Source organism: Schistocerca nitens, chromosome 1, assembly GCF_023898315.1.
Source record: "Schistocerca nitens isolate TAMUIC-IGC-003100 chromosome 1, iqSchNite1.1, whole genome shotgun sequence".
Classification (NCBI taxonomy): Eukaryota; Metazoa; Arthropoda; class Insecta; order Orthoptera; family Acrididae; genus Schistocerca; species Schistocerca nitens.
Window position 1 is genome coordinate 909114110 of NC_064614.1, and position 27675 is coordinate 909141784.

The 27675-nt window shown below is 46.6% G+C and overlaps 1 protein-coding gene across 1 annotated transcript in view; it reads left to right on the plus strand.

Annotated features, from left to right (window-relative positions):
* LOC126192305 (homeobox protein prospero) overlaps window positions 1–27262 on the plus strand; it is a 64972-nt gene extending 37710 nt beyond the window's left edge. Inside the window, exons 7-8 of the mRNA XM_049932593.1 lie at window positions 19349–19493; window positions 22952–27262. Coding sequence (XP_049788550.1) covers window positions 19349–19493; window positions 22952–23131 — 325 coding nt within the window. The 3' untranslated portion in view covers window positions 23132–27262. The remainder of the gene's footprint in view (window positions 1–19348; window positions 19494–22951) is intronic.
* The last annotated feature ends 413 nt before the right edge of the window (window positions 27263–27675 follow it).

Sequence of the window (27675 nt, forward strand, 5' to 3'; positions counted from 1 at the left end):
TGTGCGGGACCGTAGCCCAGCTTCATGGAGACGGTTGCGAATGGTCCTCGCCGATACCCCAGGAGCAACAGTGTCCCTAATTTGCTGGGAAGTGGCGGTGCGGTCCCCTACGGCACTGCGTAGGATCCTACGGTCTTGGCGTGCATCCGTGCGTCGCTGCGGTCCGGTCCCAGGTCGACGGGCACGTGCACCTTCCGCCGACCACTGGCGACAACATCGATGTGCTGTGGAGACCTCACGCCCCACGTGTTGAGCAATTCGGCGGTACGTCCACCCGGCCTCCCGCATGCCCACTATACGCCCTCGCTCAAAGTCCGTCAACTGCACATACGGTTCACGTCCACGCTGTCGCGGCATGCTACCAGTGTTAAAGACTGCGATGGAGCTCCGTATGCCACGGCAAACTGGCTGACACTGATGGCGGCGGTGCACAAATGCTGCGCAGCTAGCGCCATTCGACGGCCAACACCGCGGTTCCTGGTGTGTCCGCTGTGCCGTGCGTGTGATCATTGCTTGTACAGCCCTCTCGCAGTGTCCGGAGCAAGTATGGTGGGTCTGACACACCGGTGTCAATGTGTTCTTTTTTCCATTTCCAGGAGTGTATATATATAAATGAAGACACAAAGGAAATAAAGAGGTCGACTGTCACTGGACATTAATTTATATCAGCGGGGAAAGTTGAAAATTTTCAAATTGCCCCGTTGATATACAGATAAATCATTGCCCACCGGCAGCTAATGTCTTTAATTCCTTTGTGTCTTGAATGTTCCCTTTCTCGCTAGCCGGTGCCATTTTTTTCAGGGCGTCTAGTTTTTAATCAACAGCAAATCTATGAGACTTGCAGCAAGTGGGAGACATCATCCTGAGAGACTGGGTGCGGTTGTGAGGCCATCAGCGGCCGGCGCGTTCCACGATACAGGAATGGACCGTCTCGCCTCCTGGTGGGATAAATATGTTAATGCATATGGTGACTACATTTGAGTGGAAACATTCCATAGTCCCGTTGGGCCGGGTGTTTGGTTTTCATTTGACTGTCGCTTATACATGGTAATTCGTAAGTATCTCCAGGGCTTCAGGACATGTCTACGTGGAAGTTGTAAGGGATGCAGAAAAGAGACAGATATCAGTGGATAGAGCATCTCCAGAAATTTTTAATTCACATTACAGGAACTCAGTATGGAGACAAATGGTTCAAATGGCTCTGAGCACTATGGGACTTAACATCTGAGGTCATCAGTCCCCTAGAACTTAGAACTACTTAAACCTAACTAACCTAAGGACATCACACACATCCATGCGCCAGGCAGGATTCGAACCTGCGACCGTAGCAGTCGCGCGGTTCCGGACTGAAGCGCCTAGATCCGCTCGGCCACCCCGGCCGGCTCAGTATGGACACAGCTTGAGACGTGGAGAGGTCAGTGTAAGCGCGGGATTGATTGATGCTGCGGCTAATATTGGCGCTCAGCAAGGCGCCAAGACAGCAGATCACTTTAGAAATCTGTTCATTTGGCTGCCTGTCTGCAAGTGCAATAACACGGAGCACATGATTTGTCTTCATTGTCTGACACGCTTGCCGTCTAGTGGTGGGCTCTGTAACTACGCCACAGCGGGTATTACGAACTGAATTTGGAAAGTTGCTCGTCTACTTATATGTATAATTTTTCTGTATACCTTGTAGTTTTCACGCTGTCGTTCTTAAGAATTACATTGTAGGTGAGCGAGACAATGAAGTCGCTCGTGTAGGGGCATTACAACGTCAAAATGGCCGAGCGGTTCTAGGCGCTTCAGTCCGAAACCACGCGCCTGCTACGGTCGCATGTTCGAATCCTGCCTCGGGCATGGATGTGTCCTTAGGTAAGTTAGGTTTAAGTAGTCTAGGGGACTGATGACCTCAGATGTTAATTCCCATAGTGCTTAGAGCCATTTGAACCAACGTCAAAACATTTCACTGGTAAGACATCAGGCAACAATCGATAGATGAGTGATGAGAGAAGACCGCCATATTTCCCACGAAAGGCGGCTCGCGCGGCTCACCGCCTGCAGGAGGGGGACGTTCCGCACACTGCAGCGGACGGCCGGAAACATTAAATAACGCGAACTGATTAGCGTGACGGTGCCGCGGCAGCGGCGGCGGCGGTGGCCGACCTAATCGACGTCTGGCGGGGGCGGCGGGGACCCCGCGGATACGGCGCAGACGGGAGGACGCGGCCGGCCGGCCGCAACTCGACACCGGCGGGCCGTCTTAATCGAGTTAGTCTTTATTAAGTAGTCCATTAAATTAGCGCGGCGCGCGAGCGCGGCGCCCGGCCGCAGCCTTGGCGCAGTTTGTAAAACATCCATCACGGGCAGCGGACGCCGACGGCGCCGACGCCGACGCAGCGCGCCGGGACGGCCCTTACCGTCGGCCCCGCCCCGAGCGTCCGCCTCCGACTGCAGAAACGCCCAGCGGCGCCGTCTCGCTGCCGTCTCCTCCGCCGCCGGCGCCAATCGTCGCCCTCATTTACGAGATGGCCCACCGTGACAAACGCTGCTCCCTATAGAGCTGAGAACCGCCACTTCTTTAAAGGCAGAGACTGGCAGTGGTCTGCGTGGCAAGTTGGCAGTTTACGTGATAGGTATACCTCACAAACGTGGTCTAAGCTACCATTCACTATACATTCCAGACATCGTCAGCGTGCCAATTGCCAAGATCGCTAAAATTATTTATTACCACACATTACCGGTTTCAGAAACTCTCAGTTGCCACCTTCGGATCTGCAAAAGATGGGACCGCAAATGATGGGATACAACAACTAACATAATAGCAAGCATAATTATATCCAATATGCGCAATACCTTGAATAACAACATACCCATGTTTATATCATTACACGAACTTCTCCTTCTGTACAGTAAGTGGTGCTACACAACGAATGTTCTTGTTGGTATTGTGAGCTATACTAGAAGGCGGCATGTCAATTTTAAATGTGTGTACATGGCTGTTATTTCGAAACTGACATGCCGACTTCTAGTACAGCTCACGATACCAACATTAACATACACTGCGTGACACCACTTTCTGTACTGAAAGAGAAGATTGTGTAATGATGTAAGCCGGCCAGAATGGCCGAGCGGTTCTAGGCGCTACAGTCTGGAAACGCGCGACCGCTACGGTCGCAGGTTCGAATCCTGCCTCGGGCATGGATGCTTGTGATGTCCTTAAGTTAGTTGGTTCAAGTAGTTCTAAGTTCTAGGGGACTGATGAACTCAGAAGTTAAGTCCCATAGTGCTCAGAGCCATTTTTTTAATGATATAAACATAGGTTTGTTATTGTTCCGTGTATCGCAAATCTTGGATATAATTATCTCTGCTGCAGCCTAGCATTTTCGGTGTCACCTTTTGCAGATTCGAAGATGGCAACAGCGACTTGCCGAAACCAGTAATACGTGAATAAATGATTTTAGCGATATTGGTGGCTGAAAATTAATTCAGCGTTCAAAAAAGCATTCAGTATTTTCACTGGAATAGACTTCACTTCTAGGGCAGATAAGTGTGAGAGCTATCGCGCAGTCAGTTTAACAACTCATTTGTTGAAGTTGCTGGCAAGGATGACGCACAAACGAATGGAAACGTAGACTAGCGGTCTATTAGGCGACGATCAGTTTGGTTTCAGGAAAAATAAAGGCACCAGAGAGGCTGTTATGACGTTGCACTTGATAACGGAGGCAAGACTTAAGAAGAATCGTGAAACGTTCGTAGGATGTCGGCCGAGAAAAACTGTTCGACAATGTAGAATGGTGCAAATTCACAGGAAATAGGTGTAAGCTACAAGATGAGATAATAAAGAGGGTGTCCCAGAAATATTGCAACAAACTTCGAGAGCGTGTCTTGAACAAATCGAGATTGGAACCCATGTCTGGAAACATCATCGATGCGCTACGATGACAGGATGTCCCAGATGTGTTGCGACGAACGTCTAGGAGCTGTAGAGTGTGTCTTCACGACAAATCGACGATAGCAGTCCAATTTCGGTATTTTCATCGAAAATCTAATGTTTTCCGACGACGCACAACCCTTAGCTTGGGCGTAGATACCATCGAACTGTCTCAAAGCCTCTTTGAAACAGGGTTGATTGACCTATCGCTGAAGAAAAGAATCTTGTTACTCACTTGCTTGTTTCAACCTTGAATTGTTACACTGCTTCATATTAACTCCGTCTTCACGTATTGCGCAGCGCTCCAGTCTATCAGTTGTGAGGTTAATGGAAGTTGAGCTTCTTAGTTCCCACTAAGACTGTTCTCAAGGCTGCCACAAATACTTCCCAGAAACTCGCAGACGGTTTACAAACCCTGTCTAAGTAATCCGGAACTGATCGTTGAAAAGCTGCCACAAATACTTCCCAGAAACTCGCAGACGGTATACAAACCCTATGCATCGAAAGCACAGGACGACCCCTTAAGGCAACACTGGTTCAGCTTTCTTTCGTCGTAATGGCTGCCATCGGAATGCGTACAGGAAACTTGTAAGCGCCTTGTCATATTACTTGCGCCAGTGCAGATCACATGGTCTTGAGCTACGCGCCGTAGATATATGACGAGACCATATTAATGTGACAGTGTCCCGTGTACGTACTTAACAGTAACGTTAGAAGTCGCGACATTAACGACATACGTACCTTTTTGGTGAAAATATAGTCGCAGAGTGGGAGACGGCAAGAGGCCTGAAGAAGCGCCTTGTGACACCCGACTCCCCGCAATATCGCGTTTCCCCTTCCGTCCGCGGCGAGACCCGAAACGGGCGTCCGGAGGCGCCTTGCGGCCTCGTGTTAATCACTTTCATTACGCTAATGAAGCAAGTGTCCGCAGATAGCGTGCGCGCAGACAACGCCCCGCCGCTTCCAGGGGAAAAACACGGAGCGTCTTTGGGCTGTGGCGACGCTTCTGCTGCCCTCTAGTGGGAGAGGTCACGCGACGGTCGAGGGCAGTGCCGTCTGCGGTGGGCGGCGGCCGTTACCTGTCGGGCCAACACTCCACGTCTGCTGGGAGCTCGCCGGAAGCACCGCGAGTCACGCTGTCCATCTGAACGAGGCGCCGTGTTGGTGTTACGCGTGTCTGCGTCAGCACATGTAGCGTGTGTGTGTGAGTTTGTACGCCCGCACGTGTTTCAGTACCTCTTTCTTAGAGGGCAGGAAGAGTTGCGTGGCTATGGTCTTATCGGTTTTCTGGGTCGAGTGTTCATTTACGGGATGATGTGATAATCACAATTCGTTACTGACCTGGGTTGCTGGTGACCAGTTAAGGTGTGTGTGTGTGTGTGTGTGTGTGTGTTTCGATACCTCGTTTCTAGACAAGGTCAGGTAGAGTTGCGTTCAAAAATGGTTCAAATGGCTCTGAGCCCTATGGGACTTAACTTCTAAGGTCATCAGTCCCCTAGAACTTAGAACTACATAAACCGAGCTAACCTAAGGACATCACACACATCCATGCCCGAGGCAGGATTCGAACCTGCGACCGTAGCGGTCACGCGATTCCAGACTGTAGCGCATAGAACCGCTCGGCCACTCGGCCGGATTAGAGTTGCGTGATTATGGTCTTACTTATTGCTGTCTTTGAGTCGAACATTCACCTACGTGGTGTAATGATTACCCCAAATGGTACGTTTAGACAATCTTGTCTTTGATAACGGGGACTTAGATGTAGACGTCACCGGCAGAATTGGAAAGGGTTGTGGAGTCCTCCTAGCGATTGCAGTCCATTGGGAAAGCTCAACCAAAGGGCTTTGGCTGTACTCCTCTATCATCCTACCGATTACCGTATAGAAGTAAGCTCAATGTTTTCCATAGATAATGCCTGAGGCGAATTCTGAAGTTTAGCTATCGCGATCACGTTTCAAATGATGATGTGCGGAGAAGAAATGGTCTACTCGGCTCCCGTAAAATCGTTGCTGAAAGAAGACGAATCGGCACCGTTGTGGAAACCAACAGAAAAAGACACCGTAATACTTGGAAACGAAATTTTTCAAAGGATCTACAATGCACGGACATGAGCTGGGAGGAATCTGAAAACCTGACCAATTTATCGAGTTCGCTAAAGCAAAATTGTTGTCTGATATGGTATCTATGATTGGAGAAACTAAATCTCTCAGAGAAAGTGACGTAGAGCTGCGGGATTATGGTCTCACTTATTTGTCTTTGAGTCAACTAAGTCTTCTGCGCGCACACAAGGACGTGCATTAACAAATACGCTTCTAAATTAGCAGAAAACTTTTCCAAAAGTGTCAAAGTCGAACTGATAATTCCGTGCAATTAACCACTTGAATGTATCTCTTTTTCTTTTTCTTTTTTATTTATTAAAACAGTGGGTTGGCGACAGAGTAGGCAGGCAGTTTTGACTAGGGTGTGACAATTTACCGTCACGGCACGATACGTCTCCGTGGCGTATCTGCTGGAATAGTATTCACGCAGAAGTTGCGGAATTTGTAGTTCAATAATAATCTGGAAAGGGCTGCTGACAGATCTGCAGAGGAGAACACTGAACACTAAAGTGAAATTTTCGAGATGTACCAATACCGTGCGTCTAGCCGGCTCTCGAAACTAAGTCCTCTGCTCTCGTGACCAGTGCCTTAGCAATGACTGATCCGAATAAGTGTTACAATTTACAGACTCATTTCTGCTTATTACGTGACAGATCTGTCGGATTCAGAGACATGATCGAAAGTTATAGTGAATAAACTTCTAGTGGCAAGAGCGAAAATAACGAGAAAACCATTTGAAAAGTCGCTTCCGAAGATCATTACTATTTGTGGTACATCATTTACTACATTTAGACAGCAATAAGAGCCTGAATACTGTACGGGAAACAATGTACTATTCTGCGCAACGTTGTTCATAACAATTTTCACAAGAATGATCGAAGAAATCAGTGTTGTGAAGAGAGTGCTCTCAGAATCTGTTGGGAGCACTGGAAAGGAAGGATAAAAGATTTAAGGTCCCGTCGACGAAGATGTCTTTAGAGAAAGGAAACAAATCTGGATTGGTGATGGAGAGCGAAGGTAACCAGTCGTGTCCACTCCGGCCTCTGTCTTACGTAATTTTGGGAAATAAATGAAAACTTCAAAACTGGATAGCCGGAAGAGGATTCTAACCACCGTCCTCCCGAATGCGAATCCAATGTTTTACCGCTGCGCCACCTCGCTCAGGTGGAACATTGGAAATCATGAAATAGAATGGTCAGACTGGACTCAGCTCGACTAAAATGTTCTATGGTGAGATCGTAACTGAGGTAGACGCTGTTCATTCTCAAAGTAAGAAGTGTATGACAAATTAAAAGGGTCCCGTTATTTAGGCTACGTGAGTAATGTCATAATAACAAGGCAGGTACACCCCTTCACCGCCTGATTTCTTCGAGGGATGTGATGCGCGTTGCTAACGTCTTACGTGAACATATCTGAGCTGTAGACAGAGAAATACGTGGCCACAGAAAGAGAGCGTTTAGATGAACTAATTTGACGCAGAGAGATGGAGGCCCGAGGGCGGGTAACTGGTACACTGACCTCAGTGTGCGTGCCGCAGTTGCCACGCACTGCGTGGGCGTGTCCCGGTGTGAGTCGCGTGCGTACGGCGGGCAGCACAATGCGTGCCAGGCACCGCTCTCGCCCACCAGGCTCCTTTGCGAAAACGCCTCACCTCGTTCTGCAGAACTGCCGGCGCCGCCGCAACTGCTGCGTTCGCCAGCCGGCGTCAGCTGTCTGCTAGACAACGCTGCCGCACTCCCGAAGGCGTAAATGTAATGGAAGTCTCTCTCGTCACAAACATGTCAGAAACGAACCAAGAGTTAGCAAAATGTGATCTGCATGCTAATTAAGCGCATATTCACGTTTATCTCACAGATATGACATTCAAGTCGTCATTTGCATTTGATAAGCAAGGAAAAGCTCGATTCCTTCCTTTGTGTGACGATCGATTTCAGTAATAACGTTGCAGGGTAGCTGGCCAAGGACTTTGTCGACTGAATATCCCCGATCAAGTGTAGACTGGTGTTTCTGTGTACAGAACAGAGAAACACATAGTTTCACTTCTCTACTAACTCCTCTCGTTGCGACTCCTAGCCAGCCGGAGTGGCCTAGCGGTTCTAGGCGCTTCAGTCTGGAACCGTGCGACAGTTACGATCGCAGGTTCTAATCCTGCCTCGGGCATGGATGTGTGTGTTGTCCTTAGTTTAGTTAGGTTTAAGTAGTTCTAAGTTCTAGGAGACTGATGACCTCCAATGTTAAGACCGATTGTGCTCAGAGCCATTTTTTTTTCTACTCCTAATACAGGCAGCTGCCTCTACTCGTTTCTTAGTCTAAACAACGGCGCAGAGACCATATAAAATCAGAATTCTGTATGGACTCCATCCCGAGTACTGCCATGTGAAGACGATCAAAATATTGTCGCCTTCATAATGTAAAGTTTCTTCAGCTGCGAACAGGCACTGCGTGAATTATATTCCAGGATGTAAATCCAGATGTAACACGCATGACGAACAGAAACTCAGAATGGAAAAGGCGGGTAACTGATACGGAGGATAAGGCTGCTGACGAGGAGATGGCAAATTTGTTTTTCTAAACAAAGAGCAATCCATATCATGTAACCTATTGACATTACTGTTTTCGGTTGAAATAGCTCATCTTCGTTTTTTAAAATATGCGAAGTAGAACCATCAGTATCAGCTGGTGTGGGCGTTGAAACAAAACAAAACAAATTTTTGTCGACCAGACCCACCAACTAATGCCACTGCTAAATATCCTACTCTGCCTATTTTAAGATCAGTAAATGCCATAAGTAGGGGCAGCCCACTCAGTAAATCGTGACAGAAGTGCAACCCTTCCACAAATTGCTGCAGATTTCAGTGCTGGACCATCAACAAGTGTCAGCGTGCGAACCATTCAACGAAGCATCATCGATATGGGCTTTCGGACCTGAAGGCCTACTTGTGTAGTCTTGATACTGCACGACATAAAACTTTAGGCCTCGCCTGGGCCCGTCAACATCGAGAGTAGACTGTTGATGAATGCAGACTTGTTGCTTGGTCGGACGAGTTTCGTTTCAAATTGTTTCGAGCGGATGGACGCGTAGGGGTATCGAGACAACGTCATTCATCCATAGACCCTGCATGTCAGCAGGGGATTCTTCAAGCTGGCGGAGGTTCTGTAATGGTGTGGCTCAAATGGATCAAATGGCTCTGAGCACTATGGGACTTAACATCTGAGGTCATCAGTCCCCTAGAACTTAGAACTACTTGAACATAACTAACCTAAGGACATCACACACATCCATGCCCCAGGCAGGATTCGAACCTGCGACCGTAGCTGGTATCGAGACAACGTCATTCATCCATAGACCCTGCATGTCAGCAGGGGATTGTTCAAGCTTGCGGAGGTTCTGTAATGGTGTGGCTCAAATGGTTCAAATGGCTCTGAGCACTATGGGACTTAACATCTGAGGTCATCAGTCCCCTATAACTTAGAACTACTTGAACCTAACTAACCTAAGGACATCACACACATCCATGCCCTAGGCAGGATTCGAACCTGCGACTGTAGCTGTCGCGCGGTTCCAGACTGAAGCGCCTAGAACCGTTCGGCCACAACGGGCGGCTTAATGGTGTGGGGTGTATGCAGTTGGAGTGATATAGGACCCCTCATACGTCTAGACACGACTCTGCCAGGTGATACGTACCTGGATCCATCATGTCCATTGTGCATTCCGACGGTCTTAAGCAATTCCAACAGGACAATGCGACACCCAGAATTGCTACAGAGTAGCTCCAGGAACATGCTTCTGAGTTTAAACACTTCCGCTAGACACCGAACTCCGCAGTCATGAGCATTATTGAGCATATCTCGAATGCCTTGCTGCGTGCTGTTAGGAAGAGATCTCCAACCCGTCTTACTCTTACGGATTTATGTACAGCCCTGCAGGATTCATGGTGTCAGTCCCCTCCAGCTATACTTCAGAGATTAGTCGAGTCCATGTCACGTCGTGTTGCGGCACTTCTGCGTGCTCACAGGGGCCCTACACGATATTAGGCAGGAGTAGCAGTGTCTTGGGCTCTTCAGTGTATTATGTGCTCACGCCTCTCTACAAGTCCTGTAAGTTTATAACGGGGATTTCGGAGCGCCCTGTATTTGTAGTACTGAGTGCTTCAAGTCTGATGGCCTCAGAGTCAACGTAACGCTAAACATACCGCCATTTGGGGTGACGGGATGCTGGGTCCGACATCCAGTAGCTGTCGCTTATGCAAAGAAGGGCGCACTTGCTGCAGGTGTCAGTAGGTGAGAAGAAGGCGCTTACCCGCGCCGTCAGCGAACACAGGCACTGCCATCGACTCGGAGGGCGACGTCACCGTGTCTGCGCGGCCCCCGGTCGCGAGCTGGCGGGATGACGACAGCGCCCACAAAGGGCAGGGAGCACCAAGGCGGCCCGGGAGAGGTGGCGCTAATTTTTGAAAGTGCCTTACGCATTTAATTCCGGCCCCGTGCGCGCGGATAGCGCTGGCGGGACAGCGTCTGAAAGCCGCGCCCGAGACGAAATGGGACGGTACGAGACGAGACGAGCGGTGCGACGCTGCGACGCCGGCGCCGCCGCCGTCGTCGTCGTCGGCCCGAATAAAAAGCGGAGCCGAGGCGAGCAGCAGCAGCAGCAGTAGCTTCCAGCTCCCAGCTCCGTGCTAATTGGCTCTCTCCAGAGCCGCCTTGCTCGTGCGCTGCCATTATCGCGACACAAGAGGGTGAGGGGGCGTGCGATGCCAGTTGATAATGAAGCACCAGCCGTTTTGTCGGTGTGCTATCATCTGCGGCGAATTGCGGTTGTATCAGTTCTATAGCCTTTTCACTTTGGAATGCCGTGGAGCGAGCTCGTGCGCGCGCGCGCGCGCCTGCCGCGCGCTCCAAGGGCGAGGATTCGCGGGAGGAGAGCGAGAGAGAGAGACAGAGAGAGAGAGGAACGCGGGCGCAGCCGGCGGTCGCTGGGAAACGAGTGCAGCCGAGTGTCCCGCCACGCCCGGATAGCCAATACAGGCATTAGCTGCTGCCGCTGCTGCTGCTAGCTGCTCCTCGCAAGGAGTCCGCGGTCGCGGCCGCTGCCGGGCTAATTACGGCGCGGAGGTGGCGCCAGCGCGCTTTTTCTGAGGGCGCCGCCGGCGCGGCGCACAGGTGCGTGAGCGCCGGCTCACAGTCCTCAGTGGGTCCTGTTCGAGCGTCAGCCGCCGTGTTTCGTCCCCGATGAACAGTGAATAGCGCAGCCGCCGACACTGGGATGACAGCGAGCGGCTGACTCTCGAGAGTGATGTAGCACCAATCGCACCTGTCCCGAGATCGTAGAGAGTTGTTTCAACAAACTTCCCCCTCCTCCCTCGAGTATTCCTCTGTGTTGCTCTCTTCCAGTCGATCTCTTGAACTCCCCAATGGCTGTTTCGAAACTCTTTTATGTGTATCCCTGACAATGCCCGACTGACGATTTCTATATACCTTTACTACCAATATCATTCATTGGTCGAATAAGCTGATCTGTTGACGTAACGCGCACAACACTGTAATTGTGTCACCTTTTCTGGGATTACCCTGACTTCTGTACCCAAAGAGTCTACTAATACATCCTGATTATTGAGCGCTTTCTATGTCTGACCTTCCACATCCGCTTTTATGCTTACCCCTCTCCACACATATCCCTTACCAACACATTAGATTCTCCCTCTATCTTCATCTACATCCAACCCATACGCACGTTCTACGCCAACCTCTTCATCGTTCCTCTCAAATTTCCAGTATTCTACTGTGCTACACATCTCACCAACCATAAATATACTCTCTCTCCACATCCTCTTCCACCAAATTCCAGTATCAGGCCGTTCTGTCATCTGCTCACGCTACCAGACGTAAGATAAAAAAATGTTTGAAATGACCCTGAGCACTATGGGACTTAACTTCTGAGGTCATCGGTCCCCTACAACTTAGAACTACTTAAATCTAACTAACCTAGGGACATCACACACGGCCATGCCCGAGGCAGGATTCGAACCTGCGACCGTAGCGGTCGCGCAGTTCCAGACTTGCAGCGCCTCGAACCGCTCGGCCACCCAGGCCGGCAGACGTAAGATACCTTTCCCTTTTTTTCTACATGGTGGAGCTTCTCTCTCTCCCTCCCATTACTGAACATTACATCGTAATCCATATCTAAACCATCCAATCCTCTCACCTTCAAATTATTTATCGTATCCATACCTCAATACATCTTATTCCTGATTCTCAAACGGTGACCAACATGATTTAATCCCACATGTATTTCCTTCAAAGCTCCTCAGAGCTCTGGTAAAGGCCGATGATGTAAACTCATTATTCTCAATCTTCACTCATATCGTGTAATGCTGTCTTGCTATAGAACTATAAAACTTCAACAAACCGCCTTATTTGTGAATCGCCTTGCTGTCTTCCATAATTCTGCCTACCACATGTTTACCCTGACAATGGCAACAAGGCTTGTCAAAATAGATCAACGTCTAAAATTAGGTGATGAAATGTTGAATACTTGGTCTCTGTCTGAATAGTTTCCGTCAGTCAGCTTTAGCCAGTTCTGACTCGCCTAATCGACATTAGAAATGGAATATTAATTGCGTTACGTAATTCTAGAAACTGTGAAATTTCCTGGAGTCTTCGTTCATTCTAGATATTGTCACTGGATAGTCTACATCTACATTTATACTCCGCAAGCCACCCAACGGTGTGTGACGGAGGGCACTTTACGTGCCACTGTCATTACCTCCCTTTCCTGTTCCAGTCTCGTATGGTTCGCGGGAAGAACGACTGTCGGAAAGCCTCCCCGGGCGCTCGAATCTCTCTAATTTTACATTCGTGATCTCCTCGGGAGGTATAAGTAGGGGGAAGCAATATATTCGATACCTCATCCAGAAACGCACCCTCTCTAGCAAGTTTCCATTATTTTCGAAAGACACAACATGAAAGTCAGATTTCAAAACCTCCATCTCAAGCAAGTTTCCATTATTTTCGAAAGACACAGCATGAAAATCAGATTTCAAAACCTCTCTCTATGAAGGAAAAGATAAAATGGAAAGAAATCTTTGAGCTGTTTACTCGTGAAACACTTATGATACTGTGGACTCATTCTGAAGAGCAGATGTGTTCAGATAGCAGAGTCTGAATCTCAGTCGAAAGCATGCATTATTTCAAGATCAGCCCAATTAGTACACAGTCTGTAATAACTTCGACATCGACGGAACGTTTGGCTGTTTCTTTGATCCTATGCGTGCAAAGGAAGACACTATTATGGGAAATCTAACGGATTTTAATGGAAATGGAAGGAGATAATAGATACTTTGGAAGTAAATATAAACCAGAGGGATTACTAGATCCACATCAGCACATAACAAGTACACTAACAGAAGTCCCGCGGTGCAGTACTGTCTTCCAGTGTTTAAACATTTGAATTACTTGTACAGATCTGGTGATCTGGCGTATAGGGCTATGGTGTGGAAAATCTTTGTTGCGTCGTGAGAGGCAAGGTAGGTTGCTGTGCGAAGCGTCACTGAAACAATTGAATCAGTCATATTAGATTCTTACTAAGGGTCGGCACTGGGATACATCCCAGAAAGAGAACACCATCTGCAAAACACACAGTTCTTGAGGTGGTCGTTAAACAAAATTTACTTCACAGATATAATCACGTCAAAGGAGCTATTACGGTATTAAACCGAAAATGAGATGTATTGAACACCTCAAAGGTGTATTTAGTAATACACCGTTTTGATGAAAACACAAACCAGCACGACAAACCGTCAGCTTTGACTGCCAAATATGTCAAAGTCACAGCCTATATTTTATGCTTTGCCGTCAATCTGAAGCACCACCTTCTCCATCCATGACAGTAAGCCAACTGATCGTTCCTGCCGTTCGAAACAATCTGTCTATGTCTCTCAAGAAAGGCGGTCTAACTTGGGCCATCACGCTTCTTTCCTCCCACCAAGTTATCTGTTCACTGTTTCTTCCTTAGTCATTGCCGTTGAGCTGGGGTACTTATGATAACTTCCGAGTTCAATAGGCGAGAACCGCAACGCATCCTACCTCCGACGTCGCTTGTATTTATAAATGATTAAATTACGTTTTTGGAAGCTGTCTCGTATCCAAACATAGGCCGTAGAGATCAGTGGCATCTCCCATATTCCACCCGCCCACTCCTTCCCCCCCCCCCGCCCTCCCCCCCGTCCGAACTCGCTCAAGGGCTGCGAAACTCATCTTCGCTATGGTACAGCTTGCTAACATGTGAGGGTCCCCCGACTGAGATCCACCGTGACAGTGGATCTCCAATGTTGTGAACGTGCCCTCTTACCTTCAATTAGTGTGTGATACGTCAAAACTGTCTACTTCAATTATTTCTATATACATGTTCGAAGGAATATTGTATCGTACTTCATAACAACACAGGTACTGCTATATCGTATTTATCCGCCGATACCAGGTAGCAGCTTTCAATTTAAATGTCCTCCCGCTGTACACGGGTAATACATAATGTGTACAAGTCCATGTTATGACGCATTAAGTTTGTTTCTACACGTGAGTCGTGCACGGATAGCCAAAGCGGGTAAGGCGTACGCTCGCCTAAAGCGGGAAAATCGTGTTTCATTCGCGGTCCGGAACTAATTTCCATTGTCGTCATTAGGCTGATGTTTGTCCGTATTCGCAACTGAGAATACATTCATGTAAATCGCAGAAGTGACACAAAGAAATTATACGTAAGCTGAAGGCTATCGCACACCGACTGCTCTCTAGTTTTCGGGTACAACTCAGTGCAGGAGCCTAATTAATTTGTGTGAGAGCTGAGACGCATAATAAACGGAGAACCCTTCTACGTCGCAGAGCAGTCGCTTGCAGGGGCTCGGGAGAGACAATGCTTGGCGCCCCCCACGAAGACTCGTGGGCCACTTTTCTTTTTCGCGCAATGCGTGATGCAGGCTTGCGGTCCCCCGACGTCGGCGACAGTCCGCGTCTGCTAGAGGTACTCGGTGGCTATCCTCTGTACGGGACGGCGCGAGGGTCTCACACACACACACACACACACACGCACACACACTGATCCGGACCTTGTCTCTGCTGCGCGAGGCAGAGAAGGAGCAGCACGGCCTGCGCGGGACCAATCTTACAAATTACACGGCTCCTGCGAGTTGCGGAAGGAGTAATGGCCCCGACTGCTATTGAGGTGCGCGCCGGAGAGGACAGTGCCTGCGCCGCGCGACTGCCTTCTAATTGCGCTGAAGGCCAATATTTGTGTCGCGCCGCGTCGCGCAGGCTGCCGCCGCCGCCGCCACCTCCGCCTCCGCACTCGCGCCTCCACCCCCGCAGCACAGTGTTCCGCCCACACGGCGCCGATTCTTCGCCCGCTCTCCCGCGCCCCGCCCGTGCTAATGCTGCGAGGCGCTGCGCTGAGCGGCGCGGCGCGACATGTGATACAGACAACGGCCGCATTGTTGACATCTTGTACTTGGGCAGCTCAATGGACAATTGTGCGCGAGGGTGGAGGCGCGCGCAAAACGTGAAAATGCGCCGTTCCGTTGCGCCCGCTCGCGGCGCGCGAGACTCATTTCCTAACTAGCCCCGGCGAGGCCTTAAAACGCCTCCTCTTTCCCGCGACGCGGCGTGTCCCACTCCGTGTTTAACACGTGCAGCTGAGCCCGCGCAGCCCGTATTGCTTCCTGCTCCCCATTCACGCCGGAGCCGTTGTCTTCTATTGATCTGCCTAGCGCCTCTTTTTCGATGCCATCCACCCACCTACGCCCGCATTCCGCCTCGCTCTCCCTACATCATTTCTCCGCGCTTTCTCTTTCCCTCTCTGTCTCTCGCTCTGCCCGCCTTCCGGAGTCACGTCCCATTCGTCGCTTAGACGACCGGTAAACTCACACGGTAACTTGGCACCGTGTAAAGTGCTACTTATAATCGCGGAGAAGCCATTCTCTTGAGGAACATAATGTCTCCCCCTCGCTCTATTTCCCGTGCTACGCTAGCGAAGGGGAGGGGCGTTTCTTTTGTTCATTCTGCCATATCCTCGGTTGCAAAGGAACTAGGAAAGAAAAAAGAAAACCATACAACAGTCTGGCGCGGAAATTTCTCGAAGCTGGTCTGTATTACTAGGAAGTAGCTTAATATACACTGGGTAAACTACCATCAGTTCCTATAATTTTTACGTACTCACTTAGACATTTATTTTACTCGGAAAGCTAGGGTCATGAACAAAGCGTACCCTGGATCTGAGCTACGCAAGCCAACTCATATTCATTACATGAATAGGGGACCCATCCAGGAAACGAAGCTCTATTTCCTACGGAATAATATACAAAACTGTTCAGAAAGGCTGTGTTTTTCGCCAAAGACACTAATGCTACGTCTTTATAATACGAGCGCAATTCAGAAAGTAAGGTCCGATCGGTCGCAAAAATGGAGACCACTATGAAAATAAAAAAAAATGTTATATTTGTTGCAACAATTAGCTACACCTTCCAGTTATTTCTCTAGATAGTCACCGCCCCGACTTGGACATTTGTCTTACAGTTGTTCCAACTCTCGACTGCCCTGTTCATGCCAGGTAGCAGCCTGTGCCTTCCGCCAATTCTCTACGCTGGTCTACAGCTCGTTGTCTGTGCCAAAATGTTGCCTTCATAGCCAGCGGTTCATGTGAGAAGAGATGAAACTCAGGGGGAGCATATTACAGGCTGTATTGTGGATGATGAAATACTTACCATCGAAAACACTTCAGCATCACCTTCTGTGCCACACCTGAGTGCGGCTGAGAATTGTGATGAAGGAGGAAACGCATGACTGTTATGTTGTGTGGGCTGCATGCCATCAGGCGACATATCTCACCAGGCCCACTTGGCAGGAGACACTATTTCCTAGGCATCTTTACGTGCTCACTGTGCTCTCGGGACTAAAAAGAGCAACGTGACGCAATCGGCGGACGTACTGAAGATACTGTCCGACACATCTGTGCAAAGATTCATCGGATTTTCATTGTGGTTTCCATTTCGCGCTCGATCGGATCTTACTCTCTGTGTAGCCCACGTAGGTACCCACAAAATGGGCACCAGCTGTGAGGAACATTGAATGATGATAAACGCGGTGGTAACAGCGGGTCCCGTCACATCACTAAAGTTAAGCGCTGTCGGACTTTGCTAGCACTGGGTTGGGTGGTTGTCCGGGTCTACAGAGCACTGTTGGTAAGCGGGTTGCCCTCAGCCCTTGTGAGGGCAATTGAGGAGCGACTGACTTGAGAAGTTCGGCTCCGATGACGAAAGCTGGTAACTGCAGGGAGGGCGATATGTTCACCACATGCCCCTCCATATCCGATTCCAGTGACGTCTATCGGCTCAGGATGAGACAGCGGTCGGTCGTTAGCGTTGGACCTTCCGAGGCCTGTTGAGATGGAGTTTTAAATGTAAAGAATACGAAGGTAGGGGGTTCTGAGTCGAGGAAGATAAAAGTGAAAATTTGTGATGTGTTAGAACAAGTTGATAACTTCGGGTACGTTGGATGCAAAATTATCAGTAACATGGCATGGATCAAGAAATAAAAACAACGGTAGCTGTTGCAAAAGTAATATTTTACGGAAGAAGGAATATTTTTTTCCCTCCTATTAACCAAACAATTAAAGAAAAGTTTAGTGATGTATACTTTACGGAATATTGTCTAGTATGGTGCTAAAACGTGGACATTGCGGCTGAAACAGTAGAAATGCTTAGTGGCTATCGGGATGTGGATGTGGAGAAGAATGGAAAGTTTGAAACGGACGGATAAATGAAGGAATCGTATTCTGTTACAAAGGGTGGAAGGGAATACGAATACTGGAAATAGAATTTGGCGAAGACATTCGATGAGATGTAGTAGAAGAAATGGTGACTGGGAAGACGCTCGGAAGAAGAAGAAGAAGATATCAGTAAACAAGTACATCAACATAATGCATCCTACGCAGCTACGAAAATGATGGTGGAAAAGAGGCACAGTGGAGAATACTAAACTTGCAGTGATGGATTTGCCTAATCATCATCAGCATCATCATCATTAGCAACAGCAGCAGCTGCAGCATCAGCATCACTATGTACAACGTTCTTAATGTAGGGAGTAGAGCTTGTATGATATTTACATATGTTAAATAACATATGCTGTCAGGAGGGTGACGTTCATTTACCTGCGGATACCTTCTAATATTGACATTTAAGTGGTGTACGACATTGTCTGGTAAAAAAAAAAAATGTAGAAGCAACGCTACTGGAAGCGCTTAGAATTTACAGCTGTGTGGCATTTTCAGTTGCAAGGGGAACGGCGGTGAAACTCGAAGTACTTTCGAGATTTCGTGACAAATAGCTCTGGATGCAGTTGCTACTGGCCGATATGAATCACATAGACTAACCAGAATTTCTTTAAAGTGATACATTTGTACCTGAATTACTTGCATCCAATTTTGTAACATTCGTTTCTTTCGCTTGAGTAATAGAGGGTGGAGAAAATAAAAGTGACCCAGAGAACAGAGTTCCAGTGTGCAAAGAAACACAGCAGAGGAAAGGAAATACATTAATAACCTGGCTGTAGCACTGTTGAAAGTGACCTCCGTTCTTCTCTTGGCACTTCTGGGCCCTGGTCAGCAAGATGGTGAAGGCGGATCGAAGCTGGACTGCTGGAATAGCTGCATTCTCGTCCAAAATGTTCTGCTGCAGTTCATGAAGACTATAAAGGTTGTTGCCATACATCTTAGACTTGACAAAAAGTAATCGCACACTGACAGATCAAGTGACCTGGGACGCCAGCTGGGGCCGCGACCAAACTGACCTCTGTTAACAACTCTGTCGGGCGTAAAGATTGTGTAAATGTGCTCCAAGGTTCGGTCGGCTGTATGAGCAGTTGCTCCATCCCGTTGGAAGTAACTGTAGGTCGTTTCTTCCTCCGTTAATGCTGCCACAAACGGTCCGGGCCGCTTTCATTTGCTCCACCCTGTACTGCGTAACCCATTTGATTTACCGTTAACATAACATAAACCATCTGACTTCGTGTGCTTGGACATTGATCATATCTCTAATTTTTAAAAAAAAGAGTCTTTCTTGCTATTCTCTGAATCTTTTTCCACTTCTATCTGTGCAACAAATATAATGGTCAAACTCTTGATAAAATCGTGTAATGTCCGTCAGAAGACAACATATTTTTAGAAATTCATATTAATTTCTGATATCAACTGCATTTATTTGCCCGTTTAATGTCGTAAGTTGATTAATTATTCCGTGCAGTATAAGCTCTATAGACAGTCGTGTAATGTATCGTCGGTTTATCTGTGTTGCAGGGAGTTCTATTACATCCAGATGGAGAAGTATGCGAGACAGGCGGTCAGCGAAGGCATCAAGAACGCAGACGATCTCCATGTGGGTGCAGACTCGGAGATCTACCGAGTCCTCAACCTGCACTACAACAGGAACAACCACATAGAGGTATGGGGACCACAGGTGCGGCATTCTTCAGTTAACTTTCCTAACATCTGCTTGAGTGCTTGCACGATCTCACCTGCCTTTCTGTTCTACGCCTTTTTTTGTACGTAGCCAAAGAAAAGACAAACGACAAGTTCGCAAGAATCCTGCATGAAAATTAGTTACTCCTCTGTTCAATGTCTGCCACTGAAATCAGGCTGATGAATAGTCCGTCCAAATGGAGTTCAAGAAGTCATGTCTGATCTGTTGCAAATGAGTGTTAGATTCATTAAACAGTGTATTTGGACTAAGGTAGTCCACTTCAGATTCTGTACAGTATTTCCCCAGTATTACTGTAGTTACCAGCTTGATACCAGTCATCAACAAGCCCATGACTAGCTGATTTTCCATTCGAATACCCTTCACTGCTACAGTAATATGAGATAATGATTGTTCAAACAGTAAGATGTAAATGAACATTTTATTATAACTTCTTCATAGTTCGTCCGAACGCTGTACGTTCCACAGCGTATCATACGTCCGAGACTTCGACTAAGGCCAAACACGATGAAATGTCTGTGAAGACATTAAATTTTGAGCTTACTTCATTCTCTTCAACTGTAGAACTGTCAGTGGCTCAACAGCCTTGCAAAGTCCGAATAGATCTATCTTTTCTGCTTCTATGAAATGGATTCACTTCAAATGATGACTAGCATGTTATATAGCATGACTTTTAATTTAATAAAATGCAAAATTAAAGATCAAATAATTTCAGTGCAATTCAGAATTATACAGAATAAAATTCCGCATTCACTGTCAATAATCAACATATTCAGGCGAAAACCGTTATGTGGAATATATTACACTGTAATTTACCTGTGCTCGTGGTACTTAAAAATCTGTAGATTTTATTATTTTCTTAATTTATTTTTTTTAATTAGAAGTTTGCCTTTTTCTCCTCATTACATAAGAAAGTAGATTCTGGGTTGCTCTAGGCAGATCATCCAAAATGTAATCACATTCCCTCCACAAATTAGCATACAAATATTTTCGTCTGCAACTAACAATACTTGTTATTAATCTACTTAATGCGAAAGAACGGACTCTGGATCCGCTAAGACTTTAGAGCTCAGAAATAAAGATGTAAATATGTATTAATCGAGAAATTCTGGAAGATATAAGGGAAAGTGAAACACTAAAGATGAGTCCAACGTACTAACAACACCGTAATCTACGGCATTCTGCATTATATGGTTGACGCTTCACGGTCGTTGTTCACCGATATTTAGTTTACTGGTACACTGCCTTCCCCCCATAATTATTCAGTCCTTGAATGTCAGAAGTCCATACTCGACAACTTATTACATACGTTTCTAAAATGACATTTTCACTAACATCACTCTCACTTTCCTTTCACTCACGCAGCGGTGAGTCGTCGGAGCAGCACCAACGATGAAGGGTATTGCTGACGTCGGAATTTCCCGGCTTCTCTCACATTTGTTCGTTGCTTTGTCAGGTACTCTTGGTATACCTATTTATATGAAGTATTCTCCCAACTCTTCAGGAAAAGACAGTGTTGCATTTCGCTTCCTTTAGGAGCAAAGTTGATACCTAACTGTAGCAAATCGTGAATTGTTTTAAGTGCAACGGAGGATTAAAAGCTGACGGAGTGCGGTTTAAAGCGTTGTCCAATATTAAATCATTAGACAGGAATAGGGGAAGAGACGCTTGGAATGTTCATTGCGGACAGATGCGGCTTGTAGTGAAAGGTTGTGAGGCGGAGTCACCCAAAGAGGTATATCAGACTATATTTTTGAATAATGTATTACAGAATTTAAATCAAAAATTTTTGCTTGGGGTTTAAATGGGGAATCATCTTTTTTTTTTTAGAGCTGTTGATGTCGATTGATGTTATTTCTAGCAGGTAGTACCTACTCTTACGACTGTGCCTTGAAATGCCAGTTAACTGTTTTAGTTCATGTTTGGATGCATGACTTCTACGAAGTACAGCAGTTACGGAATTCTAGAAAGCTCACGCAGCTGAACGTAAGGCAGTCGTACCAACATACTTTCATGGTCCACTGTCTACAGTAAAGGAGACTCAGCAGAGTGGCTGAATGTCCACTGTCGAGTCCCTGTCCTCGTCGCTGTCTATTATGTCTCGAGCATCACTAACTGACTTTAATATTAATGCTTTGCTAGAATTAAAATTACTTTTTAGGTTCTGGAATTGGCAGTTCTATTCACTGTGGTAAAGGCGTGCTAAGGCTGTAACTGGCATTTCAATATCGTAACACGTCAACACTTAACGAGGGATTCACGAAGGTTTAAATGGAATTACGACTCGAAACAACTGTCATTATTTTCAGTTGTTAACAAGTACCTTGCTAGAATGAGATTTTCACTCCGCAGCGGAGTGTGCGCTGATATGAAACTTCCTGGCAGATTAAAATTGTGTGCCGGACCGAGACTCGAACTCGGGACCTTTGCCTTTCGCGGGCAAGTGCTCTACCAGCTGAGCTACCCAAGCACGTCTCAGGCCCCGTCCTCACAGCTTTACTTCTGCCAGTACCTCGTCTCCTACCTTCCAAACTTTGCAGAAGCTCTCCTGCGAACCATTCAGAACTAGCACTCCTGAAAGAAAGGATAATTCAGTAGTGCTAGTTCGCAGGAGAGCTTCTGTAAAGTTTGGAAGGTAGGAGACGAGGTACTGGCAGAAGTAAAGCTGTGAGGACGGAGCGTGAGTCGTGCTTAGGTAGCTCAGCTGGTAGAGCACTTTCCCGCGAAAGGCAAAGGTCCCGAGTTCGAGTCTTGGTCCGGCACACAGTTTTAATGTGCCAGAAAGTTTCAAGTACCTTGCCTGCTAACGACGTTGGCTCGAGAAAGTGCAGTATTTGCAATTTTCTCTTTGTTCCCTGAAATACATTTTGACGTTTTTCGCAATGTGTGCGTCAGATAGAATTGCTAAATACACGTGATTTGAGGAAGGGGGACAAAGCAAATTCGGTAGAACTCAAGAGAATTTTACACCACTGGTAACAGATTAACGCACACCGGACTCGCATTCGGGAGGACGACGGTTCAATCCCGCGTCCGGCCGTCCTGATTTAGGTTTTCCGTGATTTCGCTAAATCGCTCCAGGCAAATGCTGGGATGGTTCCTTTGAAAGGGCACGGCCGGATTCCTTCCTTGTCCTTCACTAATCCGATGAGACCGCGATGATCTCGCTGTCTGGTTGTAACGCCGGAAATGCCCACATTGTCTGAGGATGTTCGTGTAACCTAAACAGACTCAGATGGTCTCCTCCCCCAAAACAATCCAATCCGATCCATAGATTAACGGCCTTCTCCAGTGCTCCAACCACGGGTAGCTTACTGATTTTGGATGATCGTGCCTCAAACATTTTTTTCGCTTATCTGTAGTTACTTTCACTTCCCGACGGCTGCACCGCCTAACAGAGCGCCTCTCTCTTTCTTTCGCAGGTCCCCTCGAACTTCCGGTTCGTGGTGGAGCAGACGCTGAGGGAATTCTTCAAGGCCATCCAGGGCGGCAAGGACACGGAGCAGTCGTGGAAGAAGTCGATTTACAAGATAATCTCGAGGCTGGACGACCCCGTGCCCGAGTACTTCAAGTCGCCCAACTTCCTGGAGCAGCTGGAGTAAGCGCGTCCGCCCGCTAACACCGAGGACAGCCCCAGCCGGTGCCCTGGACGGGCGCCGCCCCGCTCCACTCCTGCGGCCGCCTCACAAGTCTCCCCGCCCAGCCTCCGCGCGGGCAGACTCGGCTGCAGTCCTCAGCGTCGCTCCGCGTCGGCTGCAGGACCAGCCGGCTGGCGACGCAGGAGTCACCAGGACGCTCTCCGCTTGCCCCGACGGTGCTGCCGCATCCGAGGACCGCGCCCTGCTCGTGTACATAAAGGAAGACCACCGAGGCGTACGACCGCCGCCGCGTGTTGCCACTGTGTAAAGCAATTACTGTGGTACTGTCTTCCCTTTTCGTGTATGTAAAACCAAGAAAAGAAAAAACACAGACAGAAACGTACGAGGGAAGAAGACAAACACTTTGGCACGGGGCGGACACGCCAAAAAGTCACGTGTGGTACCGATACGACCAAAGATAACAAAAGATCCTTTATAGATAATTAAAAAACATGAGTTTGTTAATTTGTGCTAGTCGTTGAGTGATGTGTTTGAAACGAGTCGTTGAACACTCTGTGCGAAACGCCAAAAAAAAAAGTTGTTTTTACCTTCCTCTCTCACGGACTCGGGAAGTTGCGTCAAAGTTGCTATTGTTATATAAGTTGTAATTATTATTATTACAATTGTTTGTGAACCCCATTGCGGGAGGGATTGCCCACAAGCGCAGCACGTTAAGCACAAACTGTTAGCCGTAGTGACGTCACCTGATCTCACGCCCGCTGCTTCCGCAAAAGGGCAATCTGTCACTCTGGCACGTGGGCTGCCCGTGGTTAAACTTCCTAGTCAAAATCAAGTTGTTTGTCTTAGGTTAATGCAATGTTTATATCATGTGGTGCAGTGGAAAGAGGAAATAACGTATTCCAGATCTTTTTGCCTTCTCATGTTAAAAACGACGGTGTAACTGATTTTGTGATATATACGCGATTGAATTTTGCATTGAAAATTTTTATAACTGCTTTTAAGTAAGAAGTTAAAAAAAACTGGAATTGTGGATAGAGATTTATGTAAATTTTCCTCGAGTTGAGAACGTGTTTCAGTGAGGACATGCAACATAGGGTAAGGAGTATTTGTGGACACCATCTCTGCGACGGCGGAGAAGAAAGACTGTGCGGTGCTGTGCAGTGCAAAAAGAAAACTTTTTTTTTCCTTTTTTCGTAGGGAAAGGGACCATCGAGTAACTAAAAGAAATGTGATTGTTGGAAGAAGGTGGTAAAAATGTGGATAAAAGAATTCCGAACTGTCGTGGAAGGGATTTATTAGAAAAAAAATTAAAAGTGGACTCTCCTCGAGAAATTGTAAGAACATTTCAAGAAATGTGAACGTCAGGCTGGATAATGGTAGCAACTGGCCGATTAATTTCTCTATTTTAAAATAATATGCATACAATTCTACTGCCGATTGTATCAATAGTAACTTCACGAACCACAATTTACAGTTACCTTCAGTGCAATCTTCGTTTCCTAGTTGTATACTTGAGTTCCAACAGCTCTCGTATGGTAATGCTTTCCTTTTTAAATGATTGTCTTCGTTAAAAATAAAAAAAAGGTACTTGGTCGCTGAACAGGGGCAAGGGGGCCCCATAGAACGACACTGCTTCAGGCCGACCGATCCATTCTGTCAGGTTACAAATTTCACCACACTACGCTGCCAGTGTTTAGGGAAAAAAAATTGGGAGAGAAAGAGAGAGAGATAGAGAGAGGGAGGGAGAGCGAGGGAGAGGATTCAGGGAAAGATAGAAGATATAGTATATGTATAAATAAAAAAATTATATATAGAGAGAAAGAGATAAATTATGTGGTAGGGAGATGTGGAGATGGGTGTAACCTAAGATGGTGACGAGGGAGATGAAGCAAAAAGAAACCAAAGTGTCCTTTAAGTTCCGGACTGATGAGACCGCCAACTGTTTACCGTAAATATGGCGTCTCAGCAGTTCTGGTACCTAGTCATCACCAAAAAATGATCGTAAACAAACTATCAACAAGCCAGAAGCACATACAGTATCCAAACGACAGGTGATCACTCACACACACACAGAAACAACCACACACACACAGAGCTTTGACAGTGGCGGTACTCGACGCCGTCCTCGCATCGTAGACACATTCACACACACACGCAGACACACACACATACGCAGAGCCGAGTCGTTGATCGCAGTATCGCCGCTCCTACGCAGTGTCCTAACCCCCTCCCCGGGCCGCCGCGAGCTGTTGCGCGCCTCTTATTGTATTAAAAAAAAAAACAAAAGCGCTTCTTGCAAAAGAAAAAATGTTGCCAGTGCATGTACTGGGATTTTTTACGTAATAGTTTTGTTTGTACTCTTTTTTCCCATAGAAAAACTGACATTGTTGACTCCTATGGTGATTGTTACCCCCTGTAGTTTTTACCGCTTCCGATGGTTGTTGTAGCATTTGACAGGGAGCTAACCCTTTACAAGGTGGTGGTAGCGGTGAGGAATGTTTTCTCTCGTTGGGTTCGTCTGAAATACAGCGGAGGTGGCGCACCCAACTATACCGGACTAATTTCGCGGTTACTTTACAGGTACAACACTACAAATAACACATATTATAGACAGCCGATTCTGTTACTGTTGCAGTGCAGACCATATGAACAGACTTTATTTCCCGAACGCAACAATTTTTCAAATGCACACGGACCATTTGGACCTACAAACCTCTTCCCCATTTTTGTGTGTCAGCGTTCTTATTATCAACGGTGCAATATTTTACTTTTTTAAATTCAAAAGACCTTGGTCCCCAGCCTTTGATAGCGATACTTATAAAAACAGATTTGGCAAGTTTTATTCCTGTGTTTAAAAAATACCTTTATCGTTTTGCAATGAAAGAAAAAGAGGTCTCGGCAATGTTAGGATCCCCGTTCGAACCTTGTCACAGAAAGTACAAGCTTATTTAAAAAGCACCTTCGCGCCTTATCTTTATGATAAAAGAGTAAGCGAAATAAAATTGTGTGTAATTTTTACCAAAATCTGCCTTACATTCTATTTTCTTACAGAAATACCTAGTGTGATGATTTGCTGTAGACGAAAAACAGTTCTCACATGTCTGGGTCTTGCCATTCAGTACATCCACGTTTGTTTAGCAGCGCTCTACTACGTATCACTGGCAACTGCCCCGAGGGTTGCTTCCGCCACTCGTTCGTACGTTCGTTCGTTATTCATAAACAGGCTGTTTCACAATCTTCTAGTCCATTTCGCAAAATAGTCATTCTTTTGAGTGTGAGATGTAGTATATGTAAAACTGTTGGTAACTTTTGAGCGTTATGGGATACTTCCTTCAAGTTTGTTGTCTTTTTGTTTAATATGAATATATATATATATAGAAATATATGAACGAGTCGCTATGCGACTCTAACTGGTGACTTTGAGGTTGCGTTCTACTTTTTACAGTTGTATTTGAAGCGAAGACATTGTACAGACAGAATGGTGGCATTACTCAGTTGATGAAACGGCGGTACTGTTTAATGCCGCTACCGGTTTGTGTTGTTGGCAGCCCTGCCCGGGGAACTCCGCCCCGCGGCCACTCAATAGAGGACGCTGCTAGCTGGGGACCCCCTACAGTGTTCTCAATTCTGAAATAGCATTTTTGAAACGGAACCATATTCACAATACAGTGCTCGCAATAGTCTGAAGGCAACTAAAACGAAACTCTCGTCTAAAATATTTCTGATCAAGGCAAAAAAAACTCACTCAACATACACACAGGGCCAACTCGTCCGATCTAAAGTGCCTTCAAAATGTTAATTTTTTTAGAAAAAAAAGAAAAAAACAGGGCCCTAAATAGACCATTCTCGCCCCACCAAAACACTGTACTTGGTCTCCAGAGCAACGCCCTCTTTTCTGTATCATTTCGAAGGACCCAAAACGCAAAACTCAAGTTATTAAGATTGTTATGCTGAGAAATCAAGATAATTCCGTTTTACTGGTATTTTACGCAAGTACCGCATATTTAATTTATTGGTTCTTATTTAATATTGTATTTACAGAGGTTTCATATGTGATGCATGTAAGAAACCGTATATCCATGGTATAGCATTACTCTAGAATGTAGGAATACATGATTATAATGATAATAATTACTTAAATTGTCTTATTATTTAACATACCAGTTCCTCAATTCCAAATCACAGCAGTCAGTTCTTTTGTCCATAGTTGGACTATATCTGCAACCAGGAGATAAAGTTAACTTGATCCATGTCTCTCAAACAGTAATGAGCTTCAGAAACGGGATATGACGTAGCAGTTGAGAGATTTCTTTCAGGTAGGCGAGAATTCAGCCACACCGACAAAGGAAGTCCTATAAAGGGATGGATCATACCATCTCCATGTGATAAATTACCTGGATCAAACTTGACGAGGATCAGTTTTAACACATAGTATGTCATGTTCGTTACAAAGTGTACTCTCAAATAAAATACTTTGTGTATTTAAAAAAGATGCATACACAAGAAGAAAACACTTCAATGTAAAGCTCGACACATTAAACCTGTAG